At 37.8% G+C, this 25075-nt stretch overlaps 1 protein-coding gene across 3 annotated transcripts in view; it reads left to right on the forward strand.

Annotated features, from left to right (window-relative positions):
- Window positions 1–1589: 1589 nt before the first annotated feature.
- Window positions 1590–25075, forward strand: part of GPR180 (G protein-coupled receptor 180) — a 42307-nt gene continuing 18821 nt past the window's right edge. For 2 of the 3 annotated variants that reach the window (XR_006713085.1, XR_006713083.1), the window contains exons 1-7: window positions 1624–1861; window positions 4507–4665; window positions 12528–12728; window positions 19146–19326; window positions 19468–19517; window positions 22220–22377; window positions 24874–25065. Coding sequence is in view for 1 of the 3 variants with exons in the window: in XM_045480659.1 (XP_045336615.1) it covers window positions 1717–1861; window positions 4507–4665; window positions 12528–12728; window positions 19146–19326; window positions 19468–19517; window positions 22220–22377; window positions 24874–25065 (1086 nt within the window). In the remaining 2 variants the exon portion in view is untranslated. Of the gene's footprint in view, window positions 1862–4506; window positions 4666–12527; window positions 12729–19145; window positions 19327–19467; window positions 19518–22219; window positions 22378–24873; window positions 25066–25075 lie in introns of all 3 variants that reach the window. The other variant, XM_045480659.1, reaches the window with a different exon arrangement.

The following is a 25075-nucleotide window of genomic DNA, read 5'->3' on the forward strand; positions in this document are numbered from 1 at the left end:
TAGTTTATTCCTGGTTGACCAGCAATATAGAAAATGTTGGGTATACTATAGAAAGCATTTCATCAAGTTTTTTTTTTTTTTTCTAAATAGTGAGGTCTGTTGTGAGAAGTTGCTTATATGTAATGAAAGCATGTTGTGAAATGAAAATAATTTATATACATTTATTCATGAAATTTTTGAGCTTCTGCTCTCATCAAGACAGATACAGTCTCTGACCAGATGAAGCTTCTTATATAATGGAGGATTAGAGACATCTAGAGACATTTACAACACAGTGTAGGAAAGTAAGGGATTCTGGTTCCCAGGGTATCTAACACAGACTTAGAGGTTTAGGAAATTAAAAAAAAAATTTTTTTTTTAACACTTATTCATTTTTGAGAGTGAGAGAGACAGAGCATGAGTTGGGGAGGGGCAGAGAGAAAGGGAGACACAGAATCCAAAATAGGCTCCAGGCTGGGAGCTGTCAGCACAGAGCCTTACGTGGGGCTCCAACTCCCGGACCGGGAGATCATGACCTGAGCCGAAGTTGGGCACTTAACCGACTGAGCCACCCAGGCACCCCAAGAAAAGTTTTGTTTGTTTGTTTGTTTAAGCCAATTGGGAAAGAAGAGTTAAAGTAGAAAATGGAAGGTGATGGAGAGGTTGAGTGGTAGACTAAGCGAAGCCTTCCAGCCATAGGGATCTGCAAGTGCTCCAGGTTCAGAGAGGACAACTTGGAGTGTTCTGGAAACTGACAGTGGTGGCTCCGTAAGGATGGAGACAAAAAGTTAAGAGATGGAAATTTGAGAGCCTTGAAAGCTATATTCTAGAGTCTGATTTGTGTACTACAGGCGATCAAAGGCGTTTGAAGGAAAGTGATGCAGTCAGATTGCGTTTCCCACAGCTTTCTGTGACTCCAGGGTAGAGATGGGCTGTGTGTAACCAACTGGAGAAAATTAAGGCTGGTGCCACATCACTTGCCACAGGCCAAGTAAGATGATGTATCCGTGATGGCCTGGATAGAAATGGCAGCGCTGCCTACCATCGCCGCCCAGAAGAGGCGCTAAATAGGCATGTGTTTCATTGAGATGATTGGATGTAGGGGTGTAAGCTATACTTCCGAGGTGTCTGATGACATAACTCAAGAAGATAGGGAACCTAGGAGGTTAAAATAGGTTAGAGGTGCCAAGAGAATTCATGCGTTAAACTTGGACGAGTACAGTTACGTGTCTTTGAGACATTAAAGCGGAAACGTCCAGCAGGTTGCATAGGCACCTAGAGCTCTGCCGGGGCTTTCCTTTCTTCGCCAGAAACGGTGCCATCGTGCGCTTCTCAGTTCTTTCCAATTTCCACACCCTCCACTCCCCCGAGAGCCCTCGGGAGCCGCGTAGGCGATCCCACGCATGCGCCGTGGCACCACGCACAGAGACGGAGGGGGATACTTTTTCCGTAACCTGAAGCAACATCCTTCTGAGTCTCCATAAAAAAGGCGGGAACTAGCCAACAGGCTGAGGAGTGATGGGACGCGCGCCTCCGCACGTCCCGCCCATTTCAGCCTCTGATTGGTGGGTGTACTTGGCTCGTGGTGGAGGGACCTGCCACATAGGCTGTCAGTCTCCCGGGGGCGGGTCCGCGACGCCGGTCCTGCTCCCTCCTCCCCCACCCCCGGCTGCCGACGTGGGGAAGGCGGCCGCAGGCTGTTAGGGGCCGGGGCGTGGGTCCCGAGCGGGAGGGGGGATGGGAGGCCTGCGGCTGCTGGCGGTGGCCCTCACCTGCTGCTGGTGGCCGCCGGGCGGCCAGGGTAAGACCCTGCGGGGCAGCTTCAGCAGCGCCGCGGCCCGAGACGCTCAGGGCCAGAGCATCGGCCACTTCGAGTTCCACGGTAGGTGCGGGGGCGGGGAGCGGGATGCAGGCGCGTGGGCCCATCTCGCGGGCCGCGCCTCCCCACCTCGCTTCGGGAGGCCTGGAGCCGGCGGCGGCGACGCGGGCACCTCCCCCCTCACCCAGCCCACCCGGACTCCCAGCGTCGCTGGCAGCCCTCCCCCGACCGCAGTTGCCGGAATCTTGGGCTGCTCGAATGCCAGCTCTGGTGTTGCTGCTCCCCACTCCCTAGTCTGCACCCTCCCCCAGGAGTGATTGTGTTCTGCGCTTGGAACGCCGCTTCGCCAACCCTCCCCACACGCACGAAAGTACGGAGACTCTAATGCATCTTTCGAGATCCTTCCCTCAAGGAAGCAGGGTTTGCTCACCCCTGACTCAAACTGGTTGTAGACACTAAGGCACTGTACTTACGCGTTCATCGAAGTCCCAGAACTTAGATTTACTGGGTTTAGTTTTTGTTTTTAAGATCAATTTGCTCTAACCTCCTTGAAGCAGAGAAGTGTGGGAAACCAAATAAAACACCTGCTAATCTGGTGGTCACAATTGCCAGGTCAAATCGCCTAAAGTAGGAGATTGACTCTGGACCAGGAGGCCCGGAATTAACTTGACAGAAATGCTTGTAAGTGGGTCCTGGGAGCTTCATTATTTGTATCCTGTCTGGATCTTCTGAAATGAGAAGTGCATTTGATTCGTACTTTCTGGTCTCCCTCAAAAATCAATAATTCTTGAATGAATGAATTTGCAGTTCATTCTAATTTTTGCTTTATTTGCACTCTCGAAATTTAAGTGATTTTCTTGGTATGTACTCTTGCTACTCTATTTGACTAGTACAATATTGCAAATAATTATTTGCCTTGATGAGGTTGGGATCCTTGATTAATGTAGCTTTTAGCATGAAAAGACGCAATGTCAGACTGTGGTCCTAGAGAGGATTCTTAGGAGAAGATAATAGGAGCAAGAAGCTATTTTGGTGTAGGGAATTTAAAGTATTGGGAAGGTACAGAATTGGTGATGTAAAGGAAGAGGAACCTGAATTTTTTTTTTTTTTTATACTCAAAGTGTTTAAAACAACTGAGAAAAAGAAAAGCAACCCAGTTTTCCAAAATCCAGTGTGGCACAGATCTTGAGTTAAGAAGAAACTCTAGAAACGGTTTTGTTATTATATTTTAGGTCACATTTTTAGTTTTTTTAATCAACTAGTTGTTACTGTACTTTGAATATTGACAGTGATAGTAAAGACATTACAATAAATGGCACAACCTGGACAGTGCTGGAAAATCTGGGCTATATGGAAGCTACAACCTGGATTATCACTCAAGACTAGCAGAGGACTTAGACAACCAGGATATTTCATGATGATATTTCATGAATATCATCACGATACTCCATAAACATGGAGGAGAAACATACGTTGGGAATCCAGGTGTTTTAAGGAAGATTGAGGAATTGAGTGTTCAAGTATATTCACACACACACTCTCATTGTGTGTATTTATTACAAATTTTCAGTGAATTTGAATTCAGTAGAATAATATTACTAAGTTACACTGAAATAATAAACTCTAACTCAGTGCAATTTAAGATGGTAAGCCTTTGAGTCACTCTTAAAATTATCGATAATTTGGGGAAACCTCGGTGGCTCAGTCGGTTAAGCGTCTGACTCTTGGTTTTGGCTCAGGTCATGATCTCACAGTTTGAGGGTTCGAGCCTTGCTTTGGGCTCTGCACTGACAGTGCAGAGCCTGCTTGGGATTCTCTCTCTTGCCCTCTCTCTCTGCCCTCCCCTGATCTCACTCTCTCTCTCCCTCCCTCAAAATAAATAAACAAAAAAAATTAAAAATAAAATAAAATTTTTGATAATTTGTAATGTGATCAATTTATGTAGGAGACTTGGACATTCTTTGATACATACTGTACGTTTAAATTTATTTAAAATGTTTAATTAGAGTAAAATGATAATAAAGTGATGACATCAACAGAAGAATATATCTTAGAATGAAATAAGTCTCCAGCTTTTCTTCTCACCTAGAGGCAACTACTTTTTACCATTTCTGTTAGGGCCTTAAATGTAGTTAGTGTGTGCAACCAGGCTCATTCTGTAGTGTCTTACAGTATCTATTGTTCTAAAAGTTCTTTTGTAAAAGTCACAGATGTCACATTTTTCACATGGTCTAAAATGTCTACCCCCAAACTAATTTATTTAAACTTTCTTGCTATTAGCTATGCTTATTTTTTACATTAAAAGTATAGCTAAATATTAACATACACGTTACTTTAGAAAACAAGAGCAACTTTGGTGGGAAATTGCTGTAGATGGTTTATAAACAAAGATTAAAGCCATGTGGAGTGGTTCTAAAAATGAGGCAAAAATTCTGTGACAGTGAATGTCCAGATATAGTGAAATGTCATCAGTTTTCCTCAGAAGTAGATGGAGACACCACAGGTTAAGTTTGGATAATTAATATGAATAGTCTCTTGACTTACCTCTGAATGGGCTGTTCATGCTCATGTGATTTACCTAGTTAAGTGAGATTTAAGAAAAACTGCTCTTTAAATTCCTGTTTTGATAAATACAGATGTTGAATTGTCTTGTCATTTCAGTTCCATACAAGACCAAACTCGTTGATAATTTTTGTTTTAATGCCAAGGTGACCATGCTCTTCTGTGTGTCAGAATCAATAACATAGCAGGAGCTGTTGGGAAAGAAGCTAAACTCTACCTGTTCCAAGCTCAGGAATGGCTAAAGCTCCAGGAAAGCAGTCATGGTTATGGTTGCAATGAAAAATTGTCCAAAGCTCAGTTGACAAGTGAGTATCTCCTTTTTCTTTTGATCATTGGATCTGTTTTTTGACTCCTGAATGAAGTCTGTTGTTTATATACCAAGATGTTTCATGACACATCATGCTTTGATGACATTTTGTCTAGTACATTTTAAGCTGAAGTTTAAGGAAACTGACCTTTTCCTTGATCAAGGGGTAGAATGCCTTTTCCCTCCCTTTATCATTAAAAATTTTTGAAAAATATCTAGCTGATTTATAAAGGCATACTTTCATTCATTTGGACTTCTTACAAGTCACATAATTCACACCAGTATGGCAAATATATTTTGACCCAGTGGCAGCATGGAATGAACGATAGCATTTGTTGAACGCTTATTATCTGCTAGCACTGAGCAAAGCACTAAACATGTATTATCTCAGTTAATTGTATAATTTAGCCCAAGTGATGCTGTTTTGCAACATGTTACTAGAACATGGGACCTAATCATGTGATGACACAGTATGTCATCTTGGGATGTACAAGCACCACATCATTTGTAAACTTCTAGATTTGCCTCTAGAGAAGCTCTGCTTTTATTATCCTAGTTGCCTGTATCCTGGAGCCCTTCCATTCTCATCAAGACTATCCCATGTATTAGGGTGCACTATCCAGAATTAGTGCAACTCTTTTTAATTTCTGTATAAACGAAGGGCGTATACCATGCTACCCATGTTACCCGCTGGAAGTTAATTGGTTGTAGAAGACATGAGAAATGTGAAACTTCCATTAGAAGAAATAGGAATTATCCCTCTCCCCTCTCCCTTCTGTAGGGAAACAGAATTATCCCTCTGTTTCCCCTACTGTGTTCTGCATATCAGTGAGTCTCTGAATCTTCTTTTAATTAGTCAAGTAAAACATTGCCATTTCTAAACTTTCAGCCTTCCTAGTCTTAGCAGCTCTCTTAGGTCCCTCATAAGGTAGCTAGCTACAGTAGGATTAAGAGTAGAAGACCCCAGTCCTTGCCACCTCGTGTAGGGATCTCTTATTTAGATTTATGAGATGACATTAACAGTATGTTGAAGAAGTCTCAAATGACTGGATTCAGATATCAAAGAGACAGTTATATAAACTTATTTACCTCTCCCTTGAATTTTGGAACTAACCTGGGAAATTTGTGCAAATGCTCATTATCAGTTATCTTTTCCTTTCTATACCAAGTTGGTCATCTGAAATGTTCCACATATGTATAAAAAGTTCTGGCCTTCCATTCCTACTTCTTATAATGTCCCAAACCAATTCATCCTCTAGCCCATCTAGACCTCACCCTCTTCCAGTGTTCCCTGTTTCAGGAACCAACACCACCATCTATCCAGTAAGCAAGCTAGAAATCAAGGAGTCTTCCAACACTCCATCTTTGACCTCTCCATCTCCTTCCAGTCTATCAGTGAGTGACCTCTAAATCTCTCTTGAATTCATCTACTTTTCTTCATCTCTGCCTCCACCACGTTATTCCAGTCTGCCATAATTTCTTGCCCATTGCAGTAGTCTCCCATGTGGCCACTGCTGCCATGCTGGTGCCCCCCAGAACCAGAGTGATCTTTCTGAGCAGAGATCACGTCACATTCACTTCTTACCACACATAAGTACTTCTGTCTTTTTATACTGCTCTTAGGACAAAGACATGCCTCCTTAACCTGATTAGCAAAGCCATCATAGTCTGGCCAGTGTTTGCCCCCCAGTTCTGTCTCACAGCATTGTCCCCTCCTGCCTCATTTTATCTGTGGGCTTGTTCTATTTCAGTGCTACTCTGGGCCTTTGCACAGGCTTTTCCTCTCTTGTTCTTCCTTCCCTTTTTGGCTCCTTCCTACACTAAGTTAACATGTGAGTTTTTATAGCTTGTTTTCCTCCACAGCACATATTATAGTTACCGCTTTTCATTTTATTTATTTATTATAAAATCAGCGAGAGAAGCAAAGCTCTTCTGGTCTACCCATTCACTCATGCATACACTGGGCACTTTCATGCTTCATGTACTAGGCAAGGCACTTAGGATAAATCAGGGACTAAAATACACTCTCTTTGTCTTTATGGCTAGTGGGGTCACAGGAATGAATCTGATCAATGTGAATAAATATGAAATTGCAATTGTGGTAAGTACTATGGATGCTAGTCACATGGTGTTAGGAGAATGAAAACTTATAATATGTCTTTGTAGCTTTTACTATTTGTAGGATGAATCGTCATAGAGTTTAGGGCTTGAAGGGCTTTCGGTATTTGGTTTTTTGGTTTGTTTTAAAGTTTATTTATTTAGGGGCATCTGGGTGGCTCAGTCTTTTGGGTATCCGACTTCGGCTCAGGTCATGATCTTACAGTTCGTAGGTTCGGGCCCCGTATCGGGTTCTGTCCTGACAGCTCAGAGCCTGGAGCCTGCTTCAGATTCTGTGTTTCCCTCTCTTTGCTCCTCCCCACTCATGCTGTCTCTCAAAATAAATAAACGTAAAAAAAAATTTTTTTTAACATTTATTTATTTTTGAGAGAGAGGGTGCGTGAGAAAGGGACAGAGAGGGAGAGAGAGAATCCCAAACAGGCTCCATGCTGACATGGGGCTTGATCTTAGTGAGATCCTGACCTGAGCCAGTATCAAGGGTCAGATGCTTAACCAACTGAGGCCCCCAGACCCCCCTTTTTTTGTTTTTATTTTAATTCAGTGTAGTTAACATAGTGTTATATTAGTTTCAGCTGTATAATATAGTGAATCAACAATTCTATACACTACTCAGTGCTGATCATAATAAATGTTCTCTTAATCCCTTTTACCTATTTCACCCGTCCCCCCACTTTCCTCCCCTCTGTTTGTTCTCTGTAGATAAGAGTCTTTTTTTCTTTTTTTGTCTTTTTCTTTGTTAGTTTGTTTTGTTTCTTAAATTCCACATATGAGAAAAATCATATGGTGTTTATCTTTCTCCTGACTGACTTATTTCACTAGATCCAGTAACTCTCTAGATCCATCCATATTGTTGCAAATGGCAAGATTTTATTTTTTTCATGGTTGAGTATTATTTCACTGTATGTCTATACCGCATCTTCCTCATCCATTCATCTATCAATGGACAGTTGGGCTCCTTCCATAATTTGGCTATTGTAAATAATGCTGCAGTAAACGTAGGGGTGTGTATATCTTTTCAAAGTAATGTTTTCATATTCTTTGAGTAAATACCCAGTAGTGCAATTACTGTATCATACGGCAGTTCTGTTTTTAATTTTTTGAGGAACCTCCATTCTGCATATAGTGACTACACCAGTTTCCATTTCCAACAACAGTGCATGGGGGTTCCTTTTTCTCCACATCCTCGCCAACACTTGCTATTTCTTACATTTTTTTTAAACCATTCAGGGAGGTGTGAGATGATATCTCATTGTGGTTTTGATTTGTATTCCCCTGATGATGAGTGATGTTGAGCATCTTTTCATGTGTCTGTTGGCCATCTGGATGTCTTCCTTGGAGAAATATTTATTTGTGTCTTCTGCCTATTTCTAAATTGGATTGTGGTATTTTGGTATTGAGTTGTATTATGTATTTTAAGTTGTTTATGTATTTTGGATACTAATCCTCCATCAGATATGTCATTTGCAAATATCTTCTATTTAGTAGGTTGTCTTTTTGTTTTGTTGATTGTTTCTTTTGCTGTGCAGAAGCTTCTTATTTTGATGTAGTCCCAATAGTTTATTTTTTCTTTTATTTCCCTTGCCTCAGAAGACATATCTAGAAAAATGTTGCTTCGGCTAGTGTCAGAAAAATTACTACCTGTGTTCTCAAAAATTTTTATGGTTTCAGGTCTTCAGGACCCACATTTAGGTCTTTAATCCATTTTGACTTTTATTTTTGTGTCTGGTGTAAGAAAGTGGTCCAGTTTCATTCCTTTGTATGTAGCTGTCCAGGTTTCCCAACACCATTTGTTGACGATATTGAGGGTTTTTTTCTGGTTGGTAGGCTGATTGCTTTGTATTTGGTACCTCAAAGTCTTTTTCTCTCTCCAGTAAAAACTTATGAGGCCATTTAAAGCTTTGACTTCTAGGAATTGATTTGTTTTTTTATATTACCTTGTTAATATTATACCATACCCTGTATACACTTGCAAAAACATAATTTTTAGATCAGTTGTATACCTTCAGTCCCAGAACTTATGGGTACAAGGAGACAGTATGGTGTGATGGAAAGGCTGCTAAACTGAGAACCATGGCTTGTTTTCTTTGAGCCTCACTTTACCTATCGGTACATCAGGAAAGTTGGGTTAGTTTTTGCTAAGGTTCCCAAAAGTCCTAACCTGATGTAATTCTAAATATAACTCTTCAGGATGGAGTTGAATCTATATAGGGCTATAACTTATGTAAAATCTCTAGCAGATGTTTCTTAGACTATTTTTCCTTCTTCTCTGTTCTTCTGTTGAGTGCAAGGGTATTATTGGAATGGAAGATCTCAGGTAATAAGAATTTGTGGGGAATGATGATTGTTTTGTTAAATTTGGGGACCTGAAATAAATTAAGTACTGGTAATATATATATATATATATGTATCACTTTTTACAAATTTTATCAAGTCTTTTCCCAATACCAAAAGCCAAGTCTTAAGAAAATCTATATTCTCTACCTTTTACATATTAGTGGTCATATTTATAGTAGGTTATTATTTAGAGGCTTTGGTGCATTGAAACACAAAACATGTCCTTAAATGCGTGACAGTGTAGTAGTACCACATATTTTTAAGTAATTTCTTGTAGAAATATTCTCATTTCCTGGCCATTAATGAGACTTTGAGGATTGAATAGCCTTTTATCTACTTGGTAATGTGTTCCTTAACTGCTTCTAACTCCTATGAAAAACCTTGTGACTGTGAACTATGAAAAGACTAGCAGATTTGAAAAATCCTGTAGTGTCAGATGTTGCTTATGAGTACATATATTCTCCCAAATTAATGTTTGAGAAATTATTTTTCTGTCTTCCTTTTTCCTCTTTCAGTAATGTTATAAAACATCAAAATTTAAAACAATGGTAAAAACTACTTTGTAGGTTTTTAAAGCAAGCGAAGGAGACATTTAAAAGCACTGAAAATTACAACTGTATGTAAAAAACATTTAACAAGGAGGTTTGGGGTAATTTGCTGTCATATTACAAGAGCTAAATATTTTGCATATAAAACATTTTCAGTATTATCTTTTTACATCATATGCATAAGATTTCCCTTTGTACAATTGATGTGTTTTATAAATCATTTAAAGATATTAGCACTTTATTATTTTGTGTATTTTTGTTAACAGTATTCATTTTCTTTAATAACATGATTCGGCAACTAGCCATTTAACGTTATTGTCTGCAATTCAAGTTTTGTTAATATTTGAGATACTAATTACATCAGCATAGAACATGCATGCTGTGTGGTAGTCTTTTGTCTCAAAAACAATGAACATACAGTTTTGTGAAGAGGTTTGTTTCCCAGGCCTGCTAAAAAAAAGGCCACAAGACAAAAACTGAAGGCCAGTATCACTTTTTGAAGCACACTTTTGTTTTTATTTGATGTAAATCTGCACAATTGAAAACGAAACATTAGAGTATATTGGTGAAAAATACAATAGTTAATTTTTATTTTTTACGTCATCTTATCTAAGAAAAAAATCACAAGTGATGAAATAGCAAAGTAGCAGAACCGTTATATTATGAGGTCCAAATTATGTCATTGTGAGCTGCACAGTTCACATGCCTAATTTCTGAACCACTGGTGATCATATATTGAATCTTGTTAAAGGTCTTCAAATATTTATCAGAAACTAGAATCTTTGCTACGCATTTCAAGAAGCTATACAGTAAAAATAAATAAGCAAAAAAAAACCCACAGTATAAATGCCAGCCAGTTTAAGATAGCCCCCAAAACACAATGCTGTGGCGTTATTAATAAAATCAGCTTGTCCGCTTCAACTGCTGTTAATGAAATTCCCAATTGTAAAGTTTTAAGTCCTCAAAATTTGAATCCTGACTAGATAAATCTGTATCTCATTTTAAAGATCATCCATAAGTAGTATTTTTTAAACATTTTGTTAGGAACATTTCCATTCATATAGATATGTTGAAAGTGTAGTACAACTAACATCTGTATATCCTGGCTTAGATTCAATAATTGTTAATATTTTGTTACATTTGCTTCTTATTCGTACGTGTGTGATTTTTGTTTTAAATCACAGCATAAGAAAATAAGCTGTGGATGTCATGAGCAGTTTGCCCCAGCATGTATCTTATAAGAGTGAGGAAATTCTTCCATTAGCATTACCATTATGATGCCTAAGAAAAGGAATAAGTTCGTAATGTCCTCTAAAATCTCTTCCACATGCAGATCATCAAGTTTATCTCAACAAGTGTCTTTTATTTATTAAAAAGTATTTTTTCTTCAATTGAGAAAAAGATCAGGACTAGCTGGCCTGCTGTGGGGGCAATCTAGAGTTGGAGATTGGGCCCATCACTATCTTATATTTTAAGAATACCTTGTATAGAATCAGACTCTTTAGGTAGGATTTTTATATACTGTCTCATTTGCTCCTGACAAGAACTGTGAGCCAGACAGGTCAGGTACCTTAATTTTACTACTGAAGAAGCACATTTCGAGAGGTTAAGCAATTTATTTGCTGAGTCATGAAGTTATTAAGTAATAGCACCAACTCTGCTACTTTTTTTATTCTACAGTGTGTTTGAGACATAACCCTCCTACCTGAGAGTACCTCGTAAGTCAGAATCATAGTTTCAGATTTGGAATGCATATTAGACATCATTAAGTGTTTCTCAGAAGGGGTGCTATTGACGTTTTCGGTGGAACAGGTCTTTATTGTATGAAATTTTACCTTGGATTACATGCGGTTTGGCACAGCCTCCCTCCAAGGACCTTGTCCACTATTGTGACAACAAAACTGTCCCTGCACATTTTCAAATGCCCTGGAGGGGAGCAGGATTACCCTGCATTGAGAACCATTTATTGGTATAACTGCCTGTTTTAAAGAAAGGAAAAGGAGAATTATCCTTTATTCAGCACCTACTGTATGACAGGTACCATCCTACGTGACTCCTATACCTCAGTGCTTTCTTACGCTCCTTGCTCCAAGTATTATCTCCATTTTACAGATGAAGAGAGTAAATGTCATTGCTTGTACATCTTGCCCAAGTTTACATGGTAGGTAAGTATTGGAAGCCAGGATTCAAACACAGACCTGTGTGATGCCAACTTTCATGAACCTCCCTGTTCCCCCACGATATAGACCGGGCCCAGTATAACAACTCTTACGTTCCCATCATTTCTATTTTTCCACTTTGAGTATCTTTTTAATGAATAATCAACGAGAAAAAGATTTTGGAAAATCGTTTGAAGGTATATGTCGGTCATAGTTTTTAGATACAGTGATTCCCTGAGTTGAATGCTCCATTTTAAATTTAACGCAAATATAATTTTCAAAAATGTCTCTGCAGCGGTTACACAGCTTTGTGAATGTACTTAAAGCCACAGAACTGTACACTTCAAAATGGTTAAAACGGTCATGTGTTAGGCATGTTTTACCACAATAAAAAAGAAAATATTTTTAGTGTTGCTAATCCACATGAAAATCTTGACATACTTAAAATTCAAATTCAGAATTTCATTGAAACCATTCTACTCATTTGTGATGCTTCACAGGACTTTTATATTGACTCCTTTGGTTAAGATACATTATTTTTATCTACCTTATGATTTACAGACCTTATTCCAAAACTACACCAGGGGTTTGATTTTCAAGGTAATAAGAACTAAACAAAACTGCGAATTGATTATATGACTAAAACAATGAATACATTTGCGAACTTTGCTTTGAAAGTGCTATTTTCTTTCTCTTTAAAGTGGCCATGAATCAGACTGAACATAATCTGACTGTGTCCCAGATTCCATATCCACAAACGTGGCACGTGTTTTATGCAGACAAGTATACGTGCAAAGATGACAATGAGAATTCTCTGGCAGAAGATATCCCATTTGAAATGATGTTACTAAACCCAGATGCCGAAGGGAATCCATTTGATCATTTTAGTGCTGGAGAATCTGGTAAGAATATATACTCAAATGTATGTTCTAAGTATAGAAAAAGATTGATGCACAAATATCTTCATGTTGTGTTTTTAGAATATTAAAACTTAAAAGCAACTTAAGTGTGTAGTAGTAGGCAGATGGTAAATGAATCATTTAATAGCATTTTAATAGCTATACTATTAAGTTAAAGAAGCAGAACACTAAATTTTATATTTTACGATTTCAAGTATGTTACAAAATGCACAGAATTAAGCAGAGAGAAGTACAGAAATATTAACAGAATGTTTCTATATTTTGGGTGGTAGTATTATGGATGATTTTTGGTCTTCTCTATACATTCTAAACCTTTTTTTGTTTTTATGATAACGTAGCATTATTTTTATAAACAGAAAAATGTTAATAAATTGAGCAGTCTAAATTGGAAAACCAATTTTTAAGTGAGATAGAAACTGACCTACTTTTCCCAACTTATTTAAACAGATTAGGGATTATCTTCATAGGAGCTTGCAACCATTTTAAGAGTGATCAAAGTTTATAATGTTTTCCAAAATCAGAATTACTCCCATAAAATATGCCATGAAAATTTTAGGTCGTGGGGCGCCTGTGTGGCTCAGTCAGTTAAGTGTCCGACTTCGGCTTAGGTCATGATCTCACGGTTTGTGGGTTCGAGCCCCGCGTTGGGCTCTGTGCTGACAGCTCAGAGCCTGGAGCCTGCTTCGGATTCTGTGTCTCCCTCTCTCTGCTTCTTCCCCATTCATGCTCTGTCTCTCTCTGTCTCTCAAAACGAAATTTAAAAGGTTAAAAAAAAATTTTTTTTTTTAATTTTTGGTTGTGTATTGCTCTATGGAAGTAAGATTCCTAGCCCAAACAGAAATGAATGACTTCTTGTGATTAATGATAGACATGCTATAAAGTATTCCAGCAGACTTGTAAATCAGCGTGTCAGAATGAAAACTAAGATCTATAGACTGTCTATCAAAGAAAAGGATTAGGAGTTTACTTCTTACTGAGTTCATTACCCATTTGGAAGAATCAGTCTGCTTAGAGAAAAATTTCAATCCCATTAAATCTCATTGACCATCATGGTGAGTGGGTGTAGGAAGAACAGGAATTGAGGCTACATTAGATTAAACCGGTTGTTTAGTTCAAAGTGTAAATTGTCACAGCTAGAAATGTAACTCGAGGAGCATGTGTTATGGGCAGTAGGTCACCAGTAACTTAACATGTGGAAAGATGAATTTTTTAAACTATCTTTTAGTCTAAAAACAATGTTTACATAGTGGCAGAGTGCCAAACATTTTTAAATAGTTAAAAAGTTCTTTCTGTGAAGGAAATGACATAAGAGTAAGCCACTCAAGTTGTTTTTGAATGAAGATGAACTTAAAAGTTAAATTTTACTTAATAGTGCTTTGGAGCAGTATGGATCATTATTGGAAGTTAATTTAGTCCTACTGTTTCTTTTATCTTTATAACATTTTCTGTATTGGGAAACGCATTGATCAAATCCAGGTCTACTGATAGCATTGGATGGACAGTTGGATTAAATTGCTTGTATGGTCCCTTTTAACCATAAGTCTTCACTATTTCCTATGACACTAATTTTTAGGACTGGTAAAGGCTCAGAGGGAAGTAATGCTCTGCTGTGGTCCCTGGATGTGCAAACCCTACAGCCTGAAGTGGAGTTCAAATCTAATAGCCCTTTTCCCTCCTGCCCTTCCAGCAATATGGCTTCAATTCAAGAGGTGGTTTTATTTATTGTGTGGATCCATGAGACTCTGCTACATCCTGATATGCTTTTTTTTTTTTTTTTTTTTTTTTTTTTTTGGCTTCCTTACCCAGACTCCCATTTTTGGTCTCTTTCTCATTCCTAATTAGACTTCTGAACATTGACTATAGGCCATAGAATGATCACGTTTGTGTCCTGTGCCACTGAACATCAGTCATACTTGCCCTGGCTCACCCTGAACCCTGCCTACATCTTCCATTGTTTTTCCCAGCATCCTGAATTATGGCTAGCTTTGTCTTTAGTGTTCATACAAACTATTCCAATTCAGCTCTTAGTCCTGACTCCTTCTGACCTACCTTCTCCTGTGACTGATTTTGATTTGATGCTTATACTTATGTCTAAAATCTGTCTTATACTAGAATGGAGAAAGTTACATTTAAACAACGGGCAAAATGTCACTATACTATGTATTTTCATTAAGCATGGGATTCTGTGCAAGGCTAATCTGTGGGGATTGATTATTAACAAGTGCCAGAAATACTCAGAAGTATTCAGATTTGTTATATAGCTGGCTTCATTCCTAGGGGTCACATCATTTTATTGATTAAAATGCCTAGGAGCCTTAAAATATGATTAATTCCACATTGCCATGAGATGTGATGGTTTACATCGAAGTCTAAATCAGTGGTTCTCAACCCATCACTGTGCATCTGGAGAGCTTTAGAAAATATATAAATATCCACCCTCTGAGACTCCAATAGATTGGCTTTTGGAGTGGAAGCCAGGCAACTATAGTTTGTCAGAGCTTCAAGTTGACTCTAATGTACAGAACCAGTGATCTAAAAGTCCATATTCCACATTGTTTTGGTATTGTATTGGTTTTACAGTACAGTCTTGAGAGGGATTCTTCCTACAGTATAGGAAGCCTCAAGGTATGGAATTTATTTCCAGGGAGTAATCCCCAGTTAGTTCGTCTTAGAAACTTCTTCTCATTTGTCTTTCTTTCCTGAGTAGGGAAAATTGATTTGCTATGGTTTTTACTGAGAATTGACTACTAAGCTGTATGTCTGAGGGGTTTGAATTACATAACCTGGTGCGGATAGCTGCAATCAATGCTACGCATTATTCTGGTTAGATTTTATCATTTGTTTTCTTTCAAACCAATTATGTGTTTTGTGTCTATCAAACTTCGGTTAAGCTCCTATTTCACAGATTGGTCTAGGTTAAAAAAAAAAAACCATTAAGGCAAGTATGATGCCACTTGACAAAACACTACATAGGAATATTATGCTTTAAGGTAGAATAAAGTAAAACTGCTTCTTAAAAAAATTAGAATTTTTGTTAAAAAATCAGCGCTGTATCTGTGTTCTTGTTAGAGACGAACAGAAGTACTTAGACTCCTGAGAGTTAAAGCATTATCATCTGAAGTAGACTGGTTTTCATCGTAATAATATTATAATATTATTCTCTGTTACGTCTGCCATCTCACTGTTTTTTCAAGATTCCAGATACTACCTCTGGTAACATGTTGGCATGCTTTTGGTTGAAAGTAACAGAAAACTCAAATGCAGGTGGTACAGACAATGAATGAATTATCAGGCAGAAATTAATTATCTTACATAACAAGAATTTGTGAGGCTTCCTCATGGTGGTTTAGTCAGCGTGTCTGTGTCCTCCTGTCTTCTGACTGTCCGCGTTGTCCGTAGGCTAGCTCCCTCGTGTTCAGAGTTAACTGCGGTTCACTGTGTGGGCATCGCATCTAGATAACGGCAAAATTCAGTATCTCTTTTGAGAGCAAGGACACCTTCCTCAGAGGCTCCCTCGTCGCACTTCACTGGGCAGAACGGGGTCACATGCCTTTGCTCTACAGCATCCTAAGAGAAATGTAAGTGAAGGTGTCAAAGAGGGTAGACCGACGTGTCAGAGTAAAGGGTTAGGCTTCCCTCCTACTGGCAGGAGTGTTGGAATTTCTGTGATCAGTTGAGACTGATCCAGATCCATCTTGAAACACTTCAGGGTGGTGTGGACACCGGGGCTCTGAGGCTGCAAGCGGAGCGGGCAGGCGGGAGTGGGCCAGTGCCGCGGCCATGGCCGGTGACTCTCCCCTTGTCTTACCCTCTTTCCTCTCATCTCCCGTCCTTCAGCTGGAGCTGAGTTTTTCGAAGCTGTGCTATAAGTTTTCTTCCTGCTGAATTTGGCCAGCGCTTCTTGCTGTGCAGCTTGCCTTAAAACCCACACGTTTTCTCATACCGCATGTGTTTGCCGCCTGCTGCATACTCATTTGATGGCACTTATCTTCTTCCGTATCTAGGTGAGAGTTAGTGCCTGTTTTAGGATTAGAATCTAATCTCACGGTGAACAGATACAGACTGCTTTCTTGTGATGGATGGTGGCAAAATAAAAATTGATCACTGAAGAGAAAAAAAAACACTTTTTTTTTTCGAGAGCAACTTTATTTAAAAGAACAGTGAGTGCAGAGTCAGCATTTTGTCTTTAGACTGTCTTGTGGACAGGGTCAAGGTAAGAATAATTTATGCAAAACCGAATGAACAAAGTACAGGGCACAGGTGTCCTGAGCTAGTTCAAGTTATTTAATATATTATCTGAATGAAATAATTTACTAGTTACAATGTTAGCTTTTCTGGAAGGTACATTTAATCTTGAATAATTCTAAAACATTTTTTTTGCTACTGACATGCTTTCAAAAGTATCCTCCTCCGATATTATTATTCTGTTTACTCAGTACATAGTCTGAGGATTTTCTTTTCATGGTAGATTTGTAACCTAATGGAGTCTGAAACTTTATCTTGTAATGGATATTCTGTAAAGCATTATAAATAAATAGAAAGAAAGAATGCCATAATTAAGTCTTCATACTAAGGAGGAGAAATAACGAAGATTCGAAAGGTAGACTAGCATAAAGAATTTTACTGACCCAGTGATAATATGTTTAGCGTATTTTCTGTCTTGTTCCATTACTATAACAATTCTGGGCTTATTGTTCCATTATTTCTAAAGCTGGAATACTTTTCTATGTAAGGAGTTTAAAAAGAAATTATGCCTCTTCAGTTATTTGATCTTCTCTTCCTGAAGTCTAAACATGCTTTTTCACCTGGAGGAGAGAAATGAACTAGCGACATTTATATATGTAGAGCAGGAGAGACACCCAGTGGCTGAAATACTTACCTTTTTTTTTTTTCCTCCTGACCATGCCAAAAACATGATTGAGATCGAACTGTTTATTGACTGTTTTTCCTACTATTTGCATCTTCTGGATTACTTTTTCAAAAAGAATACTCCTTTCTCTGCCTGTTGATTGGAGTTTACCTCAAAGGGGAAGCTAAAGCAGAGTCAGTGTTCATGATCGATAGAGGTGATTGCGGTTTAGATTGTTCGTCCCCAGGCTCAGGAGAGGCAGCTCTGCTCACAGCCACCGTCATTAAGCGCCAGTGTTGTTTAGATACAATATAATATAAAATCGTAGTATTATAGACTAGCTAGCCCTCTGGTTTATGATAAATTTTTTCCAAATTTTCTGAAAAATAACACAACTCAGAGATTCCAGGTACTGCAGAAAAAGGGGTATTTCTCTTGTGGCTGCACGAAGACTGTACTGGCAAGCTGCTAGTAGGAACTAGAGCCTGCTTAATGACTGGCACCGTTTTTAATATAAAGTCTGTTCACTTACTTGGTTCTTGTCGTTACCAAGCAGCTCCCTTTGCTCTTTGGAAATTTCTGCTTACTCAAAATATTTCTTTCACTGTGACCTCATTCGACTTCTTTGGTCTGTCCCAACATCAGCTCCTTTCAACTCCAGTTTCTATTGCCTGATTCTTTCCATGTTTTGTGGTTTGATTTCCTGAGAGAATATGATTAGCCTAACTTACCTGGGAGAACCAAATTAGACTGGTGGCCAATGGCTCGTCTTTGGATTGCTGGCCATCTGGTCAGGTGTTAAACAGTTTTAAGTCAACTGTAGACTGGAGGCTTATGGTCTCCATAGGATTTCCTTTTTGACAAGAGCTGAAGACAGTTGACTTCAGAAGGGGACTCTGGTCGTAACAGGTATTTTGAAACTCTCTCCAACTGAAAATGTAAGGTAACGGTACATTTCAGAGTTGTGTTTCTGCATCAGAATCACCTGATGGGCTTATTAAAACACAGCTTGCTGGTCCCCTCTCCCACAATTTCTGATACAGCAGATCTGGGATGAGGCCCAAGCATGTGCATTTCTAACAAGTTCCCTACTGCTGCTGCTGGCCCAGGGATCACACTTTGAGAGCCATTGTCAGGGTGTATTAAAGTGTTGTTGACTGAATCTGTTCCTAACTTTCATATGGAAGTAATCCACTTTGGGGGTAAAAAGTATGTCTCACAATGCTGAAATCCTTGTTTTTACTGTTTCCTAACAAAACTGTGATCTTACAGTTAGTCTTCGGGCTTATCCCCCGGCCGCTATGCTTTTTTATATATTGACTTTACCTGCTTTTAGTTTAATCTGCCTTCTTATGTTTAAATCTTTATCCCACAGTAAAAAAATTGTTTTAAGTTTCAATAATTTCCCTTTTTTTTCCTTACAAAAGTGAATGCTATGACTCCAGTGAAAAAACAAGTTTTAGAAATATATTGGCAGGAAGATTTGAAAGCAACCCTGCGCTGTAAGTGGCTTTGTTTGACTGAAGCAAGCTCCTTTCTTCTCTCCACAGGGCTACATGAGTTCTTCTTCCTCCTAGTCCTTGTGTACTTTGTGATTGCCTGCATTTATGCTCAGTCATTGTGGCAGGCTATTAAGAAAGGAGGACCCATGCACATGATTTTAAAGGTCCTGACAACTGCATTGCTGTTACAAGCTGCTTCGGCTTTAGCTAATTACATTCATTTTTCCAGGTAACTCCAAACCACTAAAACTGTGTTCATCATTATGTCTAATTAATCCTAATTAGTTCACCAAAATTATGCCTGCTTTGATTACGAATAATCTTTTCACATTTGTAATTTACACTAATACTCTTCTCTTCAATTCCTCAGTTACTCCAAAGATGGACTAGGGATACCTTTTATGGGAAGTTTGGCAGAATGTGAGTATCTTTCTGAGATTCATTTTTTAAAACATAAACTTGCTATCTGTTTATTGTTTGTTTTCCTTTTTTGTACATTGTTTTTTGTCATAATACAATTTTTCTATCCAAGGTTGGTTAGAATTCAGCTCAACTGAAAACAGGGTTACAGATTCAGTTCCCATGTGTCCTGTTTAACTTCTTTTTAATTATCAGTCATGTGCGTCGTTCTTCATTGTTTTTGGAGCATATTTATATACATTCTCTCACTTTAAGTAAAAACTCACTGAAGTAGGTACAATTAGCCTTATTTTGCACATAAAGAATCTGGGCTCGTTGACAGGAAGTACATTCCCAAATGTCAGCAGCTTTTGAGCAGTAAAGACAAAAGTCAGACCCAAGTTTTCTGATCCCAGAGCTGACATTTGTAGTCCTATTTTCAACCCTTTTTTGACTCTTTTTCTATTTCTGACCCAGAGCCATAGAGTACACCTATAAGTGAACTGACGTCACATCTCGTTCTTTTATTTGTATGAGGAACTTTCATGAAGTAATTTTTCAATTAAGCATGATGGGAAAAATAGTCAAGATTTGCTCTAAAAAAGCAGATTCTGAATATGAAACCATTCTAGGATTTACTTTTTTAAATATTTCCATAGTTCTGGTCTCCTCTCTCTTTAATAGGGTAGCTTATGGTAATCTCTGTAATCATCTGAAGACCCATTTATCCTCATCTTGCTGCCTGTCTTAAGATTCTAAACCTTCTAGAACCTGTTTTCCTAGTGAAGAGAATGTGTGCTGGTCACCTCCTGGCCACGAAAAAGAGTTGCTTCTTTTTGAACGTTATTGAGAACTCTGGTTTCTCTTGCTCTTGTCTCTTAGGCGACTTAGGATGTTTAACAGAACCGTAGAATTTTAAATCTGAACAGAACCTTAGAAATAATTTAGCTTATGCATTTTAGAGAGGTAAAACACACAAAAGCCCATCACGGGCAAGCTATTACCAAAATCAAGGACTTTTGGATTTTTGTGGTGAGTGTCTGCTATATACAAAACACTTTTTTTTTTTTTTTTTTTTTTTTTTTTGGCTGTCTGGCATCTTCACTGTGGGTTTAAAAGCAGAAGGTTTTTTTGTGTGTGTGTGTTTTTAATTACAGTAAACCAGCGTTGCTAAATTTTGGTGTTCTGACAACAAATTTGGTTTAATGATTAAATGTCAAGATTTTTAATAAAATCACACAGAATGGGATTTTGTGTGATCTGCTTTTTTTATTTATAGTTATTTTTCAGAAACAGATAAGCAGTGTTCTACCTATGCTTACAGTTATGGTATTCTATCAATATGTGTATTACTTAGTATACAGAGAAATGAGCCAGAACATCAGGGTTCCCCCCCCCCCCAGGTATTTGTTTTTGCTAATTAGCAATTTATGCAGGAATATTTCTTTGGCTGTCTTCCTTAAGTAACTGAATATGTATTTGTGAGATGTTTAATAAAAGTATTTGGCATCACTGTCACTTGAAATCTGTGGTGAAAGAAAACTGCTTGATCTGAAAGGTCATGGCATTTTGTACCATTCAAACGTCATGATAGTTCATTATCAGAACTCACTATTACAAGTATATGAGCATAAATGTAGAGTCTTCAGTTTTAATTTAGAGGGCAGAACAGTGATCATTATATATCTGAAGAGCTGTATCATGAATAGGTTTTCAGCTTATAAGTTGCTAATATGTTATACCACAGCTAGTTTTATCCATTTCTACAAGAAAATCTTTATATGAAAGAAATAAAAGCTGTAAACATCCAAGGTATCGATGGCAATTTGAAGAAGGTTTCACTTTGTTCAATTCTGATCACGTTTGTGCCAAAGTCCGTATCAAAATATACTATGGTGAGAAAGTGATCATCTTTTTTTTTAAATCAATAAATACCAGCTTCCAAAATAAAAATGCATGGAACTTGGAGTATTTGGAGATTGTTGTTTTCTTGAAGCTGGAACTCGATGTGGGTGGTCTTCTTGCTACTTTTTAAAGTAGCAGCCTTTCCCTGCAGTGTACGTGATGGCCGCCTGGTGGCACATCACACCAGGGCACGGATCATTTCGTTTCGTTTGTCTTCCGGACTCAACATCACCGAATGCTACAGCAGCCGTGCATTTTATTGTCATGGCTATTTCTTGCTAACAGTTTGAGAAAATAAGTTCACACTATGTAGTTCAGCCATCAAAAAAAAAAAAATTAACAACCTGGAACTGAAGACACTAGTATGCCCCACGTTGCAGAAATTACATTTAAAATGTGTTTATTTTAATAAGCAGTAAGTTACAGAGAACAGTATTATGTAGTTAGAAAAATTAAGAAAAATGGGAAACACAAAGATTTAAAGTTAGTCTTTTTTTTTAATATGAAATTTATTTAAAAAAAAATTTATTGTCAAATTGGTTTCCATACAACACCCACTGCTCATCCCAAAGTTAGTCTTAATAAAGATGTATATATAGAGAGAAAGAATATTGCCGTTAATAAGAACTTAAAGGCAAAATTTTAATTGTTAGAGTTCGACATGGATATCTCTAATTATTGAATTTTATCAACTTCTCTTTGAAAATGCCTATCTTTTTGTGTTTAAAAAATAATTGCTTTATATTCTCAATACAAAAAAGACCAGATCCTTCGTGTTATGAAAACTTGGTTGACTTTGGTTTTCATTTCCCATTTAGTTTTTGACATTGCTTCCCAAATTCAAATGTTATACCTGCTTCTGAGTCTGTGTATGGGTTGGACAATAGTGAGGATGAAGAAGTCTCAAAGCAGACCTCTCCAGTGGGATTCTACTCCTGCATCCACTGGCATTGCTGTATTCATTGTCATAACGCAGGTGAGGATTGATCCTCAGTGTTTGTCCTCTGCAATATGCAGAAATGCAAACGTGAATATGTCTCATTTCAAAGGTAAAACTTGGGACCCATGAGCAATTTGTCACTTTAAAGTCTTTTCATCTTCTGAGTGCTAGTATAGATTGCAGAATGTAATTGTAATTTATCTGAATTTGAGATTTCTCCCAGCTTATTCAAGTGCAGAATGCTTACTATTAGGTTAGATTCTCATTTCCTACTTAATAGCTTTCTTTTGTATTTTCTAACACACATAGTAAGTATTCAACATTTTAAATGAGTGAATCAATGAATCTTAGATTCATCCATAGGCATGGATCTTTAGGTCCAGTTCTGCTACTTTATACATGAAACAATTCAAATGAATATCTGAGATTAATGAAAAAGCAATTTACAGAATGAGAAAGAATGGGATCTAGTTTTTGAGAACAAATGCAAAAACAAATATAGTCCTTTTAGCCCTTTTTTTGTTTGTTTTCTCTTATTCTCAGATCTCAATATGCTTATATGCAATGGATTTTATAAAAATTACAAAGAAAGGTATAAACAAAAATTTATACTGAGTTCGTGACCACCATTAGCTATAGATGAAAATGAAATTTACATCTGGGCTCTGCAGAGGACATTATAGTCTAAGTTTTAATGCATTAAATAAATTGAAAATTTCATTAATGAAGGATAAGACCTGTGCTTTATTCATCTTTATACTCCTAGTATTTATTTAGTATAGGTGTTGAGTGAAATACGTGTATTGAATTTCATGATTGATTTAGAAAGAGACCATATGACAGGTGGTAATATTTATAAAGGAAATAATGCCTTTCTCAGGCATTAGATGGAAAGGCTAATGACAACTGAATTAGAAATGATAAGTATAAGGGCAAGATTCTACCAAGTTAATGTTTTTGATCTAAGGCTTATGGAGACTAGTGTTCCTATCAGGCTAAATTCTCATTTCTCAATAAATAGCTTTTTTAAAAACTGAATTTTCATGATTTCCTTATAATGTTAATCCATTATCATAGACAAATAGGAATTGAGAACTGAGATTATGACACTTCTCTAGAGTTTATGTCAGCGTTTATGACGAATACATGACACATGGCCCTGGTCCTCAACCAGCCAGACAAGGAAGGTGAATGAGACTACATAAGTACAAATACACATGTATATTCCACAAGTCACACACTAGTATACATATCTGAAACTGTGGGGTTTGAGGATGTAAAAATGCAAATCATGGGAAATAATAGTTCTTTTTTGTTGGTTTTCTTTGGGGTTAATTAACAAATAGAAATTGTACATTTTTAAGACATACAACTTGATGTTTTGATATATGTATGCATTTTGAAATGATCACCAAAATCAGGCTAGTTAACATATCCATCACCTCACATAGATACCAGGAGATAGTAGTTTACAATAGGACTTCTTTTTGTACAAGTTAAGTTTAGAAATGCAGGTTAGGGAATCATATGGGTATAGTAATTTGGTGGAGTGAAGAAATAACACTTCAGTCATGGAGAGCACATCTTTCTCCTAAGAAGGAAATGTAGGTGTGGGGGATGACAGAGAAATTCAGCTGTCAAGCGTGGAAGCAGGAAGATTTGAAAATGAGAAGAGGAAGGGGTTTCTGACAAACCCCATAAAGTCTAAGAATTGGATTTAATAACTGAGTTTTGATCTAAATTCTTTGGAAGCCACTGAAGACCGCTCTAAGGGCTGAGCTGGCAAATGAAAGAAACACGGGGGACCCCTGACATGTGTGATGGCAAAAATATTATAATAGCTTATGATCAGTGTTTAGAAAAGATGGAGGGAAAGTGATTTCTACAAAAGAGCAAAACACAGAACAGCTAATGAGGAACTTGGTGAGCTTTTTTTTTTACTGTAACAGTAACCATACGGGAGGAAAAAAGTCAACAAACAAATGGATAAGTAACGATGCTGGTCATCTGAGAACAGCCTGGCTGCTTCTAGTGAATATAAAAAATGTACCCTCCTTTACCCTGAGAGGTTACATCTGAAATCAACAGCTCCGACTCGTTCACTTCTGGATTACAGAAGATACTGACATGTTTCAAAGTCACCCTGATACAATGGTGCTTGAATACAGGGCAGTTTGATTCTTCATATAGTGTGGAAGGAAGATTTAGAAGAAAGTTCAGATTTCTACTCTTAACCTTTTCAACTTATTTTCATCCTTAAAGATGTCTTGTATCGGGGTAACATTCACATTTTTTATTTTCTGTATGTTGGTCTCATTCAATAAAAATCCCTTTTCTCGCTGTAGGGTAGGGTATCAGGGGGGTAAAGTCTGTGCTGGGTGTCTGTGTTTTATTAACAACCTTTATGGTGTGTCTTAGAACCTCTTAGGAATATTTATATATGCTTTAAGGAGGTGTTTAAAAAGCAAGTACTCTACTTATAAGTAGACATGATTTTTTTTCTCTCTCTAAATGTAATATTGTATTTTGCAGAGTATTTTGCTACTTTGGGAACAGTTTGAAGATACCAGTCCTCACAGCTACCATTCACATCACAACTTAGCAGGGATCTTGCTAATCATTTTAAGAATTTGCCTAGCATTGTCATTAGGCTGTGGACTCTACCAGATCATCACAGTGGAGAGAAGCACGCTGAAAAGGGAGTTTTACATCACATTTGCCAAGGTATGGGTTT

Source organism: Leopardus geoffroyi, chromosome A1 (assembly GCF_018350155.1).
Source record: "Leopardus geoffroyi isolate Oge1 chromosome A1, O.geoffroyi_Oge1_pat1.0, whole genome shotgun sequence".
In the NCBI taxonomy this organism is placed as follows: domain Eukaryota; kingdom Metazoa; phylum Chordata; class Mammalia; order Carnivora; family Felidae; genus Leopardus; species Leopardus geoffroyi.